Source organism: Nesoenas mayeri (assembly GCF_963082525.1).
Source record: "Nesoenas mayeri genome assembly, chromosome: 6".
Taxonomy (NCBI): domain Eukaryota; kingdom Metazoa; phylum Chordata; class Aves; order Columbiformes; family Columbidae; genus Nesoenas; species Nesoenas mayeri.
The window spans coordinates 20,243,919-20,259,435 of record NC_137545.1 but is presented as its reverse complement, the minus strand read 5'-3'; the positions used below and the strand labels follow the sequence as shown (position 1 = coordinate 20,259,435).

General features: G+C 36.2%; 1 protein-coding gene across 1 annotated transcript in view; it reads right to left on the bottom strand.

The window, feature by feature from the left end:
* Positions 1-15,517, bottom strand: part of PDE11A (phosphodiesterase 11A) — a gene marked incomplete at both ends in the record, with an annotated part of 132,678 nt that overhangs the window by 58,190 nt on the left and 58,971 nt on the right. Inside the window, 6 exons of the mRNA XM_080346496.1 lie at positions 2,739-2,831; positions 3,184-3,251; positions 4,692-4,767; positions 7,156-7,291; positions 11,180-11,244; positions 14,798-14,938. Of these exons, the coding sequence (XP_080202622.1) occupies positions 2,739-2,831; positions 3,184-3,251; positions 4,692-4,767; positions 7,156-7,291; positions 11,180-11,244; positions 14,798-14,938 (579 nt within the window). The remainder of the gene's footprint in view (positions 1-2,738; positions 2,832-3,183; positions 3,252-4,691; positions 4,768-7,155; positions 7,292-11,179; positions 11,245-14,797; positions 14,939-15,517) is intronic.

The window sequence follows — 15,517 nt, the reverse complement described above, 5'->3', positions numbered from 1 at the left end:
CCATGAGGGAGCTCATGGAGCCAGAGCACCCTGAGCATGGACAGGTCCTCCTCACCACACAGCAATACACCATCTGCTTATGTGCTGCAGCTTTCATATACATTTCTCATTTTGAAATTGTTCTCATCTATGAATGTCTCTGTTACTCATACAAATACCTAAACTCTATCTGAAATGCCCTTGTCTTGAAATGCCTTGTGGCAATAAGTCCAAAGATGCATTTACTCATATCAGTTTTAGAGGCTTCATCTTGTACAGTAACAGGAAATCATTCCTGCAATATAAAATAAATAACAAACACCAATTCACTTGTTCTGTCCCACATGTTACTTTCTATAACTATACATCACGTCCTGCTTCAACATCTAACTGTCTGTCCAAACATATTGTAGCTTCTCTCCAAATCTATAAGATTAGTAAGACTACGTCTTCTGCTAAACAGATTACATTTAATATCAAAATTCTCATCAAGCTTCTAATTTATCTTCATTCATTATATCCCTCTAGATTTTTACAATCTTTCTTGTTGATTATTCTAATCTTTTAATAATTTCCAAATTTTGCATCCTTTGTATATAACAGACTTTACCCTGGTTTTGAACCATACGGCGTTGTCCTCTCAAACTTTCCCCGTAATTTATTTACATTTTGGTCTTTAGTTTATTAGTCAAGAGTTACAAGAGTTACAAGAGTTCTATATGAAAACCAGTACCTGTATATTTGGATAAGAATCTTATTATGGTATATATCAAATTGATGTATTTTACATTTGATATCAATGTCATTTTCAAATACCAATAATTGCCATGCTAGCTAAACATAGGAATACTAATAAACTACTCTATTACTAAAAAATGGATTCATGGTCCTTCAGCATATACCATTATTTCGTTCAGGACTTTTCTGTTGTATCTTCAAGTACTTTACACAAATACTATCGTAAGTTGTTGTTCATTTATAGAAAGAATTACTCTTCACTAAAGAACAGTGGCCATTTATCAAACCTATAACCTACATTCAAGCTACATGGCTATTAGTCTGTTTTAGACCAAAGAAAGGAGCTATATTTTAAACCAAGAAATGTGAATTTCCTGGATTTCAATAGTAAATAAACTTCTATGTTAGCTTTCATCCCTGTCTATCCAAGTTTGATATCTGGCATGGCTAGTTTTTCTTGCCAAGAGGAATATTCATTCTAAGGAGTCATATTGCGCAAATATCTGTGGCATATGAGGTCTGACAGTAATTCATTACTAAGATATGTAAAGGATAAGAAATCTTGCAGGAGGCCTAAAAAGGAAAGTTTAAAACTTTTCCTCCTAAGTGAATGCATACACAGGAATTATTTTAAAAGCCACTTATGCTTAGAATGTTTTTTAACACAAACAGTCCTATTGACTTCAAAAAGCCTACATGCTACATGCTTAACAGGACAGATTCCCAATACATAAATAAAAATCTCCAACCCTAAAGCAAAGAAAGAAATTATGCGACCTCCATACCACTCCAGTTTGGTTTGATTTTTGTTTTAATGGAGATAAATTCATATCTCAATCAGGCCAATGTTATTTTTGGGGGTTCTTATTGTAATGGTGAGTACTGTATAAACTTGAAAGAGTTACACAGCTCTAGCGTGCACACATGAGGGACAGCTATATCATTTTCTTCTCCTCTTCTCACACGTCAAATTTAAACTGATATGAAACCTCAGTGACATTACCCTTGCATTGGAGAAATGTTTTAAGATTAATCAGTCTTGTGTAACGATTTTTAAAAGATCTTAAGTTTCATTGAAACAGTTCTTAATGGTTTTAGTAAAAATAAATTTGTAAAGCTATCCTCAAAACTCCAAGCTCTGTTCTCACCAAGACTATTTTAATATGATTATGTTTAAAATCTCCAGAATATACTAGAGAACAGTGCTTTACTGTTGAATCAATTGTTTTAAAAAGTATTATTATGTAAACTTCTAAATGTTCTGCATTTTAGAGTTTGTTCTACAGGAGCTGGGAGATTTCATTCTTCATGAATAGGGGGAGCAGAAACAGGAAAATTAAATTTTACAAAGGCAGTTGGCAGAAAAAAAGAGAAAGCTTTCCATCCATTTGCCTACTCTATATATATTTCAAATAAAGACATGATGTGCTGGACCTTGCATTATGTAGTGGCCTGGACCCACAGTGGAGCTCTTGCTGAGCTGCTAGCCATCCTGTGTTGACTTTATTCTAGCAAGACACATATCTGATAAGGGTTCAATAGATGTTGCTTTTCATACTAAAAACTCCTATAATGATCATAACTTTTTTCAAATTTCGTCCTGTTCATGTTATGTTTTACTTACACTTCACAACACTAGAAAAACAACAAGCTACCTAAAATATCAAATTCTAAGAAATTTTCAGTTCCTATTGGACAAGAAAATACATAACGTCTAGATTAATTCCTGCACTTAGACCTGTAAGAAACTAGATCCTCCATCATCAATGTGCCCCCTTCTAATGTAAAGACATTGGCACCAAATGAGATATCCAGGTTCAAAATTACTGCAGCTGTGCATGAGCTCCACAGTTAAGCATTGCCAGAGAAAGTTTCCCTCTAGCATTACCTTAATGAGACAACTGTCTAAGATGCCGAGAGATAGATGTAGAAAATTATGCTAAGTACAATAAATTCAGAAGCAGCAGGTTCCTTTACATGTGACACAAGCAAGAAAAGGTATCATTAGGATATATACATACATCAAGAGCTACAGACTGTTTTGCCCAGGACTTCTTCACTTGGTCATACATAATCGTGTTATTGATGCCCAGTCCACAAAAAATAACAAAAGCCTAAAATCAAAGAGAAAAAAAGAAAAAAGAAAGCCAGTTATAATACAGACACAAAGATGAATGCTGGCTTAATCATGAAAAGGAATTGCATGGAAATATTAGGAATCATCATGCTTAGGTTATCTTGAGAATGCAGGTAAGTCACTGGCCTCAACAAGAATAGAAAGATTAGATGCAAGAAACTTGTTTTAATTACCATGCAACCCTTTTTTAAGTGAGGTGTTCTGAGAATTAATGTCAAACCACAAATACAGACAACATATTCTTCCCCCCTCCCTAGAGTAGTCTGAAGTAGCATTACCAAATCCTGCTGAAATAGTATGTTATTACTACAAAATTGAATGTCTCTTACTTCAAAGAGTCGCTGGTCAGCATCATCAAAGGGTTTCCCATCAAGCCTGTTCAACACTTGAGCTACCCCTTTAGAAAGAGTTAATATGAATTATAATCTTCATTCGGTAATTCACAATGCAGATTATTTTAGTCATTGTTAACACTTAAAATACATCTTTCAAACTGAAAAGCAAAACTGCAAATATTTATTCTGAAAATTGTTAAACAGACAGAAACACATGGAAGTCTGATTGTTTTGATACCAGGAGTCGGTTTATTACATTCAACTGTTATCCTTTACTTTCCAAGTATAATATTGCAAATCTAAAAGCTACTTGCAGTGCTTTTCACAAAAGGTTAAAAACCTCCTTGGGAAAGAACTTGAGCACTTTGCTAATAGCAATCATATAAGTTGCCCTAGAAATCTGGAGTTACTAATATAATTTGCTGAATCAGTACCTTTGTTTCTAAAATCTTAGTTGGTTTAGCATCACCTGGGTGTATAAATCATTTCATTCTCATGACTGGTCCATAAATTTATTGAACCAATGAAATAAATGTGATTTCCTTAAACCACTTGAAAAAGTGTTCAAAGCTCTTGGCTCTAGCTGAACTAATACAGAGTTCTACTGCAACAAACTATATCTATTTAATTTAGCTACAATATGCCCTTAGAAAAATACCGTAAGAACTATCAGCAGTGAAGGGTTCAATTTCTTTCTACTTCTCTAAGGTAACACACACAACATACAATGAGCCATATTTTTAAAAGACTCAATTCCCACAGCACCTCTGCTGAATAAGCTCCAAGCCCCTGATCTGGAGTGGCACCCCTGACCTCAGCCTCGCTGACACACAACACCCAGGGATGTGAGGCTGCCCTCCTGGTTTAAATCGCTCTTGCTTTGACTTGGATTCTTCTGTGGAAAGTTAACAGAGGAATCTGGTGCCATTATTTACAACTAGCCCTCCTTTTTGTGCCAAAAGCAGGTAATAACCCCGGGCCACTGGCAGGTGTATCACAGCTGGGAAGCATCTCATCAAACAAGAAATAAAACCCTGTCACGTCCTGATCCAGCACATGCCATGGCCACAGGCAGCTCTGACACCTGCCACAGCCTCTCCAGTGACTCTGTCCTGAGCGGTTCATCATTAAAGAGGGAAATAACCACTTTGCTTGAATGCAAGAACAGTTCCCCGGGTCATATACAAAAAAGGGAGACCCACAAAAAGTATCAAAGCATATCAACATTTTTCATTAGTATTGTTAGAATTGCTTTTTTCATCTCATTAGTGCTCAAGTTTCAATACAATATAACTTAACAATAACACAATGGGAAAGCTGAAAAAGTCCATGCAGTACCCAAGTCAAAACAGCCCTTCTTGGATACTAAGCATGCATCCTAGGTACCATAACTTCTTAGCAATATTCATCTGGGAAAAAGAAGAAAAAGGAATATAGAATTGAAAAGACAGAATTAAATTTACATTAGCACAAAAATGATGCAGCTACAAGGAAAGTCTTACCTATTATTTGGTGGCTGCTATTCCATATAGGAACACACAGAACAGACCTTATGTGAAAGCCAGAAATCTGGTCAGCCTGAAATATAGAAATGAGACCTTCCATTAGCAGTAGGTACCATTTGCAGCCTTTTGCATTCTTGTAATAGAAATGTCAAAGAGTACGCTTACATTTACAAATGTCATTCTGTATGGAGCAGTTCTCACTCAATAATTTTATGCTGAAACTTCTTTCACAGTAAGATTAACAAAAAGTCATAAGTATTTTTCTAAAAATTGCCAAAGAAAATACAAACATTGCCATCTTTGTCACAGAAAGTTTACACTATTTGACCTTGATTTGGAATTAAACTGCAACTGAGGCAACGTCCAGACAATTCCCAGATTACTTACACTAGTGTATTAGTAGGAATAACCTTAATTGAGTAAGCATGCCTGAGAAACACACTCCCCAATTGCCAAACTGAAACTGGATTTAGCATTTAGCAAAGCAGCTATAAAAGGAGGTTTACAGGAAATGCGCATTTTCAGAAGAAAGGCAAGAGTAGGTAGGGAATTAGGCAGAAGTGCAAGCTAGAAAGAAAAGGAAGGAGGGGGTCAAAACCAAGATTTGAGATTTTCCATGTATGTTTAATTGGTCCTGTAGTTCTGAAGAAAGTTTTCTGCCTCATTTATTGTTTTCTGTCTAATATGGTATAAAACTTTGCAATTTATTATACGTGCCACTGAACCTCTCTTTTCTACAGTTAATGAGCTTTATTCTTTAAGGTCATTGCTGTCAAATCTGAAGAAAATACTTTTTCAAAAGAGATGAGAGAGTGGGATGAGCCCACTCACAGGAGATCAGGAGATGTTCTCTTACTAAAGCTGCCAGTGCTAGAGGCAATCTGTAATATAAGAAAAGACCAGCAATAACTCATATCACTGTGATCTCCTAGCTAGCATAATGTATAATTCAGGTTTTACTAGAGTACTGCTTATTTGTGCATACTCAGAAAGCATCACTGAAATCAGTGTGGAGTACCACCTAAAATCCATGGGAGCAGGGGAAAAGTTGCCTCAGAATTATACACCTTAGAATGAAGTCAATGAAAATACTTTATCATTAAATTCTCAGTGAATTAGTTGAAAACTGAGCAACCACATTTGAAAACTACAATTAGTGTTCTGAGAGAAAAAAGAGTGTTTTAAACAGACGCAGAGAACAGAATACCTGTTAATAAACCACAAATGTATGTTCCTCTTGCTACCCCTGACTGTCCATAGAATTGATTGAAACAACTGTATTTAAGAATTAAGTTTTCGTAGGAATTACTGCCCTTTGTATTGTTTTCTTTTTCTCTATATAAATTGGGCAGTGCCTTTAACTTGGAAAGGACTAACCGTGAAACAAATAAGAAACAGCTGAGTTATTCTAGGACATGATATATTAAAAGTACAACTGCAAATATATCAAAGATAGGCATACTGTATTTTAGCATAACTCTTCATCAAAAACAAACCCCAGGCATTAATTGCATTTTTTCAAGTTCTGAACAAATTAGTATCAACACAGTTTTCTTGTACACTTTTACAGCAGGCCCCTTCTATTTTTCTTGTTTTGAGAAATTCAACTAGTTTGAGATGATCCCTTTAACAACACATGGAATAAAACTGGAACTTAGCAAAGTCTCAAAATGAAACATTTCCAAGCACACTTTTTATAGTAATATAGTTTAGCAAGCTTGCTGACCAAGGCTGTCCACTGATTAATGTGCTGCCCAACTGTTGGCCAAGTCCCCTGCAGTAATACTCTTTCACTAGATAGAGTTCAGTGGAGATTTTGTCCTTCCATATGCTTCTAAGATTTCTTTAGGTGTTAAGTATGTGTATACATTTTTATCTGTAACTACCTACACCCTCCTAACTGAGGCTGGAATTAATACCTTCAGATACACAATTTTTATTAGGAGTGATATGTATCTTGGAGAAATAACAAATCCACTGGGCATATTTTATTTGTGCAAATTAAAAGGTTAGTTGGCTAAGTTAGATCACAAACAACATTTGTCTCTCTAGATACAAATTCTGTTTACACTCTGTGTGTACAGTCCCAGTCACCCCAACAGCTAATAACCATGGTGCTGCTAACACTGAACACCAACAGCAGAATTTTCAGCAATAAAAATCAGTTTGCATATATATCAAAGCACTTGATTGATAGTATAGGTATCACTCATAAATAGAAAAAAAAAAATCATCAACGAACTAACAGCCTAAAGTCAAACACTAATTCAGTGCCTTGTGTCTACTAAATTAAGCCATGTCAACAGCTGCAGACCAGAGGGATGACACAGTGGCTAGAAAAAACAATTCCAAATAAACATTCACATGTTTTACAGCCACTCAGATATAACAATAAAGTTGTGTTATATTAGTTGTAATGTCAAAAATATGATGTATATTTAAATTTCTAAAAACCTCTTACTTCAGCATCAAAGCGAGGATCCTGATAGGCATCACTGATGTTTACCGGGAGACCCGTGGAAGCTACGAGTTCAGCAATGCTATTATTTATTAGCCAGTCTGAATAAGATGGTGATTTCTCCACACTGTCTTTGAAACTATCAAAAGGCATAGCAAGGGAAGAAAAAAATACAGTCAACGTTGCTTGGAAGTGCAGCATGTCTTACAGGCATATTCATAGGAACAGCAGAAGCGTTCACAGTTAGCAATGGTTACTAGGCATTATCTAGAGAACAATAATTTGATATTAATATTTATTGAAATGGCACATCAAACATTCTCTCTTTTATACAATTCTTTCTATTGAAAATAGCATTTGTCTCCCAAATAAAGTAAACACAGCATTTAATAATTAAATGCATTTACATGTGAAGCAAGAGTAGGGTTATATTCCAAGTTTCTGTGGGATACAGGCCCAGTCATCTAAATCGATCAGTTCTAAATAATATTTTCTGTAAAGCTAACTGAAAGTATATAATTAAGATTTTAATTGTTCAAATCAGTATAATAATTTGGGGTATTTTTAATTCATACTTCAAACAACTTTTCTATCAAAAGAAATGCCTTTTTTAAAATTTTGGTCTGAAATGTCAGACCTGAACAGATGAAGAAAGGATTATGAGTCTTAAAATCAACAAATCAACAATACTAGTGTGTTGCAACATGGAGGTCCAAGAAGACATAAAATACATGAAGGTTTTTGTTTGTTTGTTTGACCTGGCTGAGCTTCCACCACAACTACCAAGGGGCTAGAGAGCTGTCAGTAAATGAGCATAAGGCACTAGAATTGTGGACTCAACTCACCACACTCCACCATGTCTCCAGAAAACTCAGATTATCTATACAGACCTTAAAAGTCCTCATCTCAAAGCTCATCTAATTAGCAGGAAAGTTCTCATTGACTTATTTCAGACAGGTTTTTTATATTGGCAAGGTGTAGCTATTCACGTGTGAATAAATGAATGAATGTCGTCTTAGTTTTGAGAAGAAAACTGATCAATTTTCAAACCTGAAAAATATTACTTAGAAAAAAGTGACTCTGAGCAGCCATAGAGAAGACAACAATAGTTTAAAGCTTCAAAGTAATGCACATGAATGAAAGAAGGATGCACAGTGAAATGCTTGAAAGACTCAATCAAACTGAAAGGATTGATTTTTGTTGGCTGCATTGATTTTCTGGAGACTAATTCAAGTAAGTCACTCATTTGAAAGAAAACTCAATATTCTTACAGGACTAAAATAAAGATAATAATGATGATTTACTCAAATTTATGTGTATAAAATTTAATTTGAGATAAGAATTTTAAGTGACTGTAATAAATTTTATGTGTATACTTGGAGAGGAACCTCTACAGAAATATAACAGTTTTTGAGCTAAGTAAGAAATTCACATTTATAATTTAAAATTTATTTCAGGACATCAATACTTGAGAAGCAAAAAAAAAAAATCTTTAAGGATAAGAATCTAATTTTGAATGCCTAGCTCCCAGTTCATACCTTCAAAAATCTAGATTATATTATCATTATAATATAAGGCACTTTACATTGGGACTGCATTATGGGTGTCAAGGATTTTAAGCAGTAACTGAATTCAAGTAAAAGAAACAAGATATAATTCAGGAAGAAGTTTTAAAAGTGTGTTCTGCTGTGTAGTCCTCATTCCTAGCAAGTGCTTTACAACTACACTCTGGAAGAGAGGCACTTAACTTTCCCTAGGAGAAAATATCAATGATTCATTCTGATGCAAATCACAGCCAGCTGGCTCCCTCTCCATCCTCAGCAGCTCGGAATGCTCAGAAGCTACTCTAAAAAATCATAAGCAACAATTTTCTCCAAACTGTGGAAAGCCGTGAGTGAGCCTTGCAGGATGGAGCAGCAGCTGCACGCCCCCAGCTCCACACTTGCCCACGTGCTGGCAGGAGCACTGCAGGTCAGGCCGGAGAGCAAACCCAGCTCCAGAGCACCGAGCTGTGCTGCAGGCTCCCTCAGGCAGCTCCTCGCCTTGCCGTTGTCCCCAAAGCCCCCCAACAGGGGTGGCAGAAGGCACAGTAGGGAAGAGGTACAGCCAAAATCACAGGTACCTTCAAGTCCCCTCTCAACAGTCATGTGGTGTGTCCTGGAAAACTGCACACTGAATAGATAAAAGCAGGTGTGGTCTTGCAAGGTATTTTTTACAACCAACAGCAGGGAAAAAAGATACCAGTGTTCATTATAATATTCAGGGACTAAACAGGTGAACTGCTGTTAGCCAGATACAAGAAGGGCAAAAGAAAAGCCAATTTCTTCTAAAACTGTGTGATAAAGTATGTTAAAACATGAAAATTTACATTGTCCTTGGAGCCTCTCACTCTTTCAGACAAAACTTACAAACTAGAACTGCTCTGATTCTATAATGTCTTTGGATTTCCACAAAAATTTCAAATAAATAATATTTATCTTCACTGGTGTAATGATGGAGAAACTCATCTTGCCATTTTTTTCCAAATGAAATGTCTCATGACTTCACGTCAGTTACAGCTGCACAACGTAGAATGAAAAGGGCAAAACTCACTAGAAAAGTGCTCAAATGTCAAGGGCTCAGAGCATTGTTTTGTACCCTAAATAACCTTTATTTTCCCACTATAGTGCCAATAACTCAAGCTGCGCCTGTGATAGATCCAAATGTGACATCATATCTGCCAGTCTAACCTTGGTCTTTGTAAAACCAACTTCATTCTCCACTGGCTGAAAAAATGAAAGAAAAAGCAATAAATCTTTATATTAAGATGCACAGAAATACACCTTTATAAATATTATAAAGACTAAATACCATGTTGCATGTGTTTATTCACTTCTCAGACTAAAGTTAAAATAATCTTGACTTGACTACATGTAGAACAGGCTACTAACAAATTGCTTTTTGGTAACATGCTAATATAACTATGGTAACAAGAAACGAGCCAGCTTGGTTATCTTGACACCACTCTACATTGTTTTGACTAATCTGGCTACAGATCAAGTTTGAGAAAAACAGGAATAACAACCAAATCCCTTGATTCACAGTCCTGTCCCTGAACAAAAGGAATGTATTTTCACCCATTTAATTAACCTAGGAAAGACAAACTGCTATGCTTGAAGCTCTTTGTCAAAAGCAATAACTTGTGATTCCCAGATGAATCAACAAATTACTTATTCATACTTAAACCTTCCATTCTTTATTCTTTGTTTTCCATTTGTCTCAGCATGCCTCTCTCTCAACTAGTGGACAGGGCATGAAAGAGGTACAGCTTCTACCCATCTTTCTGTGTGGCCCTGGGCTGTACTGTCAGCTTGCATACCTTAAAAATAACACTACTCATTTCTGTAATGCTGTGAAATCAATCCATGAAAAGCCTTAAGAATTACAACCTTTCATAATCTGGAGCAACATGTGCACATTCACCTTAATGAAGTGGTAGCTTCTTACCACACTGGAGGTGAAGACATAAAGCACAGAAGAAGGCAAATTACCCCAAATTATTTTAAAAAGCTGCCTTAAAGGGCTTAAATATGGCAAAGCACAGAGTAATTTTCAAGTTTGCTAACCTGCGGATAGCAAGTTGGACAAAAGGTCGGGTTTATCATCATGGCAGTCATTTGAAATGGAAAATTCTAATGCAGAGTCAGTGTGATTTTTTTTTTGCATAAAATATGTATGACAGTCACTGAGTTTGGGTCCTGATAGATGGAAGAAGCCTTCTCATGATAGCCCTGAATCTTCATCCACTCATTTGATATGTAGGACATTTTATGTGAACTGTTACCAGTACTGTCTTGAAGGAATTAATACAGTAACCCTACATAGGCATAAAGCTCATTCTGCTACTACTTAAAATTAGCCCTTTGTGCTCACATTCTTCAATCAAATCCATCCAAAGTTCCATAAGAAAATAAAACTATGATCAAGCAAATTTAAAACTATGTGAAAAATAAAGTAATTCATTACCACAGAGGGCACGAGCACTAACCTGTTGTCCGTATCAGCACTGCATTTTGGAGATAACAACTCAAAGGATTTTGTAAATTTCACCACCTGTCACAAAAAACATAACTTTAAATTGTTATTAAGATCAATAAATATGTAAGAGAACAGTAAAGTTCCTTTATCTAAACCGTATTTTTATCTAATGGTCTTAGAATAAAAATTCTATCTGTATTCCCTCAGTGGAGAATTCTTGTTCAAAATACACACTGTGCACAGTTCACTAACAAACAATATCAAATCAAATGATATCTTTAGATTCCTTCATTAAACTATTTTCTGCAACGGTAGATGCTTCCCTTCAAAGGGCTTTGTGATATCAATTATGGAGCTTTACTCAAGCTTCACTTTTTTAAAATAGGAAAAGAAACAGGAAGGTCTATTTGCACTACTAATTGCAACCAATTGTCCTTTAACACATGGGCCAACAGCACATAAGTGAAACATTTTAAGAGTGGTTAATGTGACATAGAACACAGATAATATGTCTGGATGCCATCATGGGTCACCATCTCCACTTCGATTTGTATTGTAAAAGCTTTTCACACAATGTGAAAATGACAATATTTTAGATGTGGCTTAACACTGTGTTACTCTATGGAGATCTATTTTGATATATAGGTTTACCCTTCAAAATAGGGGGAAATCAGGAAAATAACTGTTCTGCCACTTGTAAAAACAACCAAGCAGGTGGTAAGATGCTATTCTTCTACTCCAAATTAACCTAAGATTTATGACTGTTTAGGAAAAGGTCAGGCTGAAATGAATACCTTGGCTGTCCACATTTCAGAATTTGGTCTAGAGAAATGAGAACACATTGCCTGTGGTTTGGGAAAAAAAACCCACCACCCAAAACAAACCAACACTCTATGCTCAAAGGTAGAAAGAGTACTAAGAGCGGAAAAATTAAGTGAACAATGCCACCCACAGCCTGCTAATAACACGATGTACTGTTCTGTGAAAAATAAAAATCACAATATGCTTGCAAACATAGTGGCATAAGAATGTAGTAGAACTTTATCTTGCAATTATAAAATGGGGGGGGGAAGGGGGCGTGTAGAAAGAGAAAATAAACTAGCAACATTAAAATTCTATAATAGAGAATATATACATTAAATACTTCAATCTTGCTTTTATGAAAGCTGGTGTATTTTAGGGCATACTCCACTGAAAGTACTTAATTTCTATTAGTTTAAATGAGAATCATATCTTTCCTCCAGGAAATAATTTTTTTTCTGCCATACACTCAAACCTATGATTTTGTCTCTGATAATCATTTAGAATTGTCATAGACCAGCAATAAATAATCAGTTACAAAGTCAGTGAATCCAGAGATACTTCGACAGGAAAAAGAATTAAATCACAAGCAACATTTTTATCTTTCAACAACTTCTTAAATCCATAGAAAGGAGGATAGTTTGTGTTGAGTAGCCTGAAAACACTGAAGGTAGCTACAAATATTTTACTTATTTTACTACTAACAGTCATAAGGTTAAACATTTTAAAGTGGCTCTAATACCCTATGAATGGCAGTACAACAAAGTCCCAGTACAACAAAGTCATGAAATCCAACTCTTGAAAAGTACTTTAATGCAGCTTACATCCATCTGTTCAGCTTAACAGAGCTCTGCAATAGTTACTCCTTGGTCAACTGGATGAAGCAATTGCAAAAAACAAACATACTTCAGTAACGCCAAAAGTCGTATTTTGGGTCCACCTGCTCAATGCAGAACAAACTTCCTATCACAAGTACATGACTATCTAGACATTTGTATGCAAATGTGTCTCTTCCAATGGATTTTCTGTTACCTCAGTGAAAAATTACTATATCAAAAAACCAAGACGACTAAACTTTTCACAGAGCTTTCATCATGTAGGAACTGAGACCAGTTCTCATTATTTATTTTGAGAAGTATTAAAGAAACTTCTTAAAATGTGCAAACATCACTACTCCCAAACATACCCCTGCCAACAACTAGAGTAAGTGAAAGACTATCGGGAAGGAATAAATCCCATGGTGACTGGCCACCAAAAGTAGTTGAGAAAACTTCATGTGTTGCAGGTTCAGCCCTTATTGTCTTGCTATTCTTCCACATCAAAATACTGGATTTCACAAAAAAAACCCCCCATTCATGAGACAAGTTCAGGAGCTGACTACCGTTAAGACAGTGATTAGATTACTGTAAAGCCCAGTGAGCTGCTGAATACACAGGATGGTCAGGTAAAGTCTTAATGAGTTTATGCATCATTTGTGAGTGACCAGCCTGATAAAGATGTAACATGTTACATAGTAGAATAGAAACTACGTAAGTATTTCGGTTTGCTACAGTTAAACAAGAGTAACAGATGCAAAAGTATGCACACTGTAGAAATATCAACAAAGATGTCTGGTATTTATTGGAATGTATGCAGAAAAGGTTAGTTATAAAAATGAGCATTAAAGATTTGGTTCATGATGGAATTGTTTCTGTTTCTGAAATGGCTTGCAAGCACCACCCATTTGATAAGTCATTAGCCTGAAAATGTCAGCAAGGTCACAAATTCCCAGTAAATGTAAATAAAGCTACAGACAGGATCTTTCTTTCCTTCTAGTGGCTATACCGTGAAAGGAACTGAGCACATAGATATTTGATATCAGGTCATTTTTCTTTTTTAAGCAGACCACAGGAGCACCTTGCTTCTCAGTTAAGCTGCCATAGCTGCTCTGCAGGAAGTACTAATTCTATCACGCAGACAACTGAGAATCGCAGTGTGTCAGCTGGATCACACCACTGATAGTTGCTGATGGATCTAACTCACAACCAATCATTAAATGCCTTCAAATTGCCAGAAGGAATCATCTTTTTCATTTCCATTTGAAAAAATGGCTGTGCTGGCTTTGGCTGGAATAGAGTTAATTTTCTTCATAGTAGCCTGCATGGTGACACATTTTAGATTTGTGATGAAAACAGTGTTGATAACACAGGGAAATTCTCATTAGTGCTGAACAGCACTTACACAGTGTCAAGGCCTCTATTTCTCACTCTGCTGTCCCAATGAATAGATTGGGAGGTACACAATAAATTGGGAAGGGGACACAGCTGGGACAGCTGACTGGGTCATACCAAAGGGATATCCCATGTGATGCCATGCTCAGCAATAAAAACTGGGGGAAGAAGGAGGAAGGGGGACACTTTCAGTGTTAGGTGTTTGTTTTCCCAAGTAACCATTACATGTGATGGAGCTCTGCTTTCCTGGAGATGACAAAACATCTGTGGGTTGACTGGAAGTAGCATATGAATTCCTTATTTTGCTTTACCTGCTGAACTGTCTTCAACTCAACCCACAGGTTTTCACACATTTACCCTTCCAATTCCCCCCCATGCCACTGGGCTGGGAAAATGAGTGAGTGGTTGCGTGGGGCTGAGCTGCCTACTGGGGTTAAACCACAACAGTGGTGCTGATAAAGATTCAGTCTATATCAAACCTACATTTAATAATCATGTGCTGGAAGAATATTTGCTGTCCAGCATTACACATGACATGAAACAGCTCCACCACAATAAAAGCAGCTGCTCCACTACTTAAATATTAGCTTCTCTATAGAATGTGCCGCCATACTTACTGGTGATTCAATATCTTCAAGAAGTAATACTGAGCACCGTTCACACTTCAACAGAGTCTGGGCCCGATGCATAATTTTCTTGACAATTTTCTCTAGGTCAGTCTGTTCCTCGAAGAGGTCATTCACTACTTCCAGTAAAGCCTGCATACAATAACAGAAAACTCTTCTATTGGTTGCAGAATTAATAAATAAATTGAGCATAGCAAAGAAGGCATAATCTCTGTGATTCATTATAATGAGTGATCCATTGAAATCTTCATTCAAATAACATTTGTAATGATTATGGCATCAGAACTGGAGTGGGTGTATCTGAAGAAAGAAAGAAGTTAAGTATTTCTTAGCTCAAAACTGGGCACAATCCAGCTTCTAGCAAACAATGGGAATCTTTCAAATTATTTCACTGTGGTCCAAAAATGAAACAATGACTATAACACAACTCTCCAAGTGCACAGTATGGATTGAGTTACTTGATTTGAATTTGCTGGTGCATTTAAACTCCATTTTGTTCATTTATTACCCATTTTGCATGTTCAAAAAACACACATCAATACTTCCATATTCTATACTACTAACAACACATCTGTGAAACACCATGTTTCAAAATGAAAGGCTTCCCCTCTCATTTCATCAACTTGAAAAATAACAGGCCATGTTCCTCCTTACCATGGGTCCAAAGAAGTGTGCCTTTTCCTTTATTCTGGTTTAGAACACCAACACTAA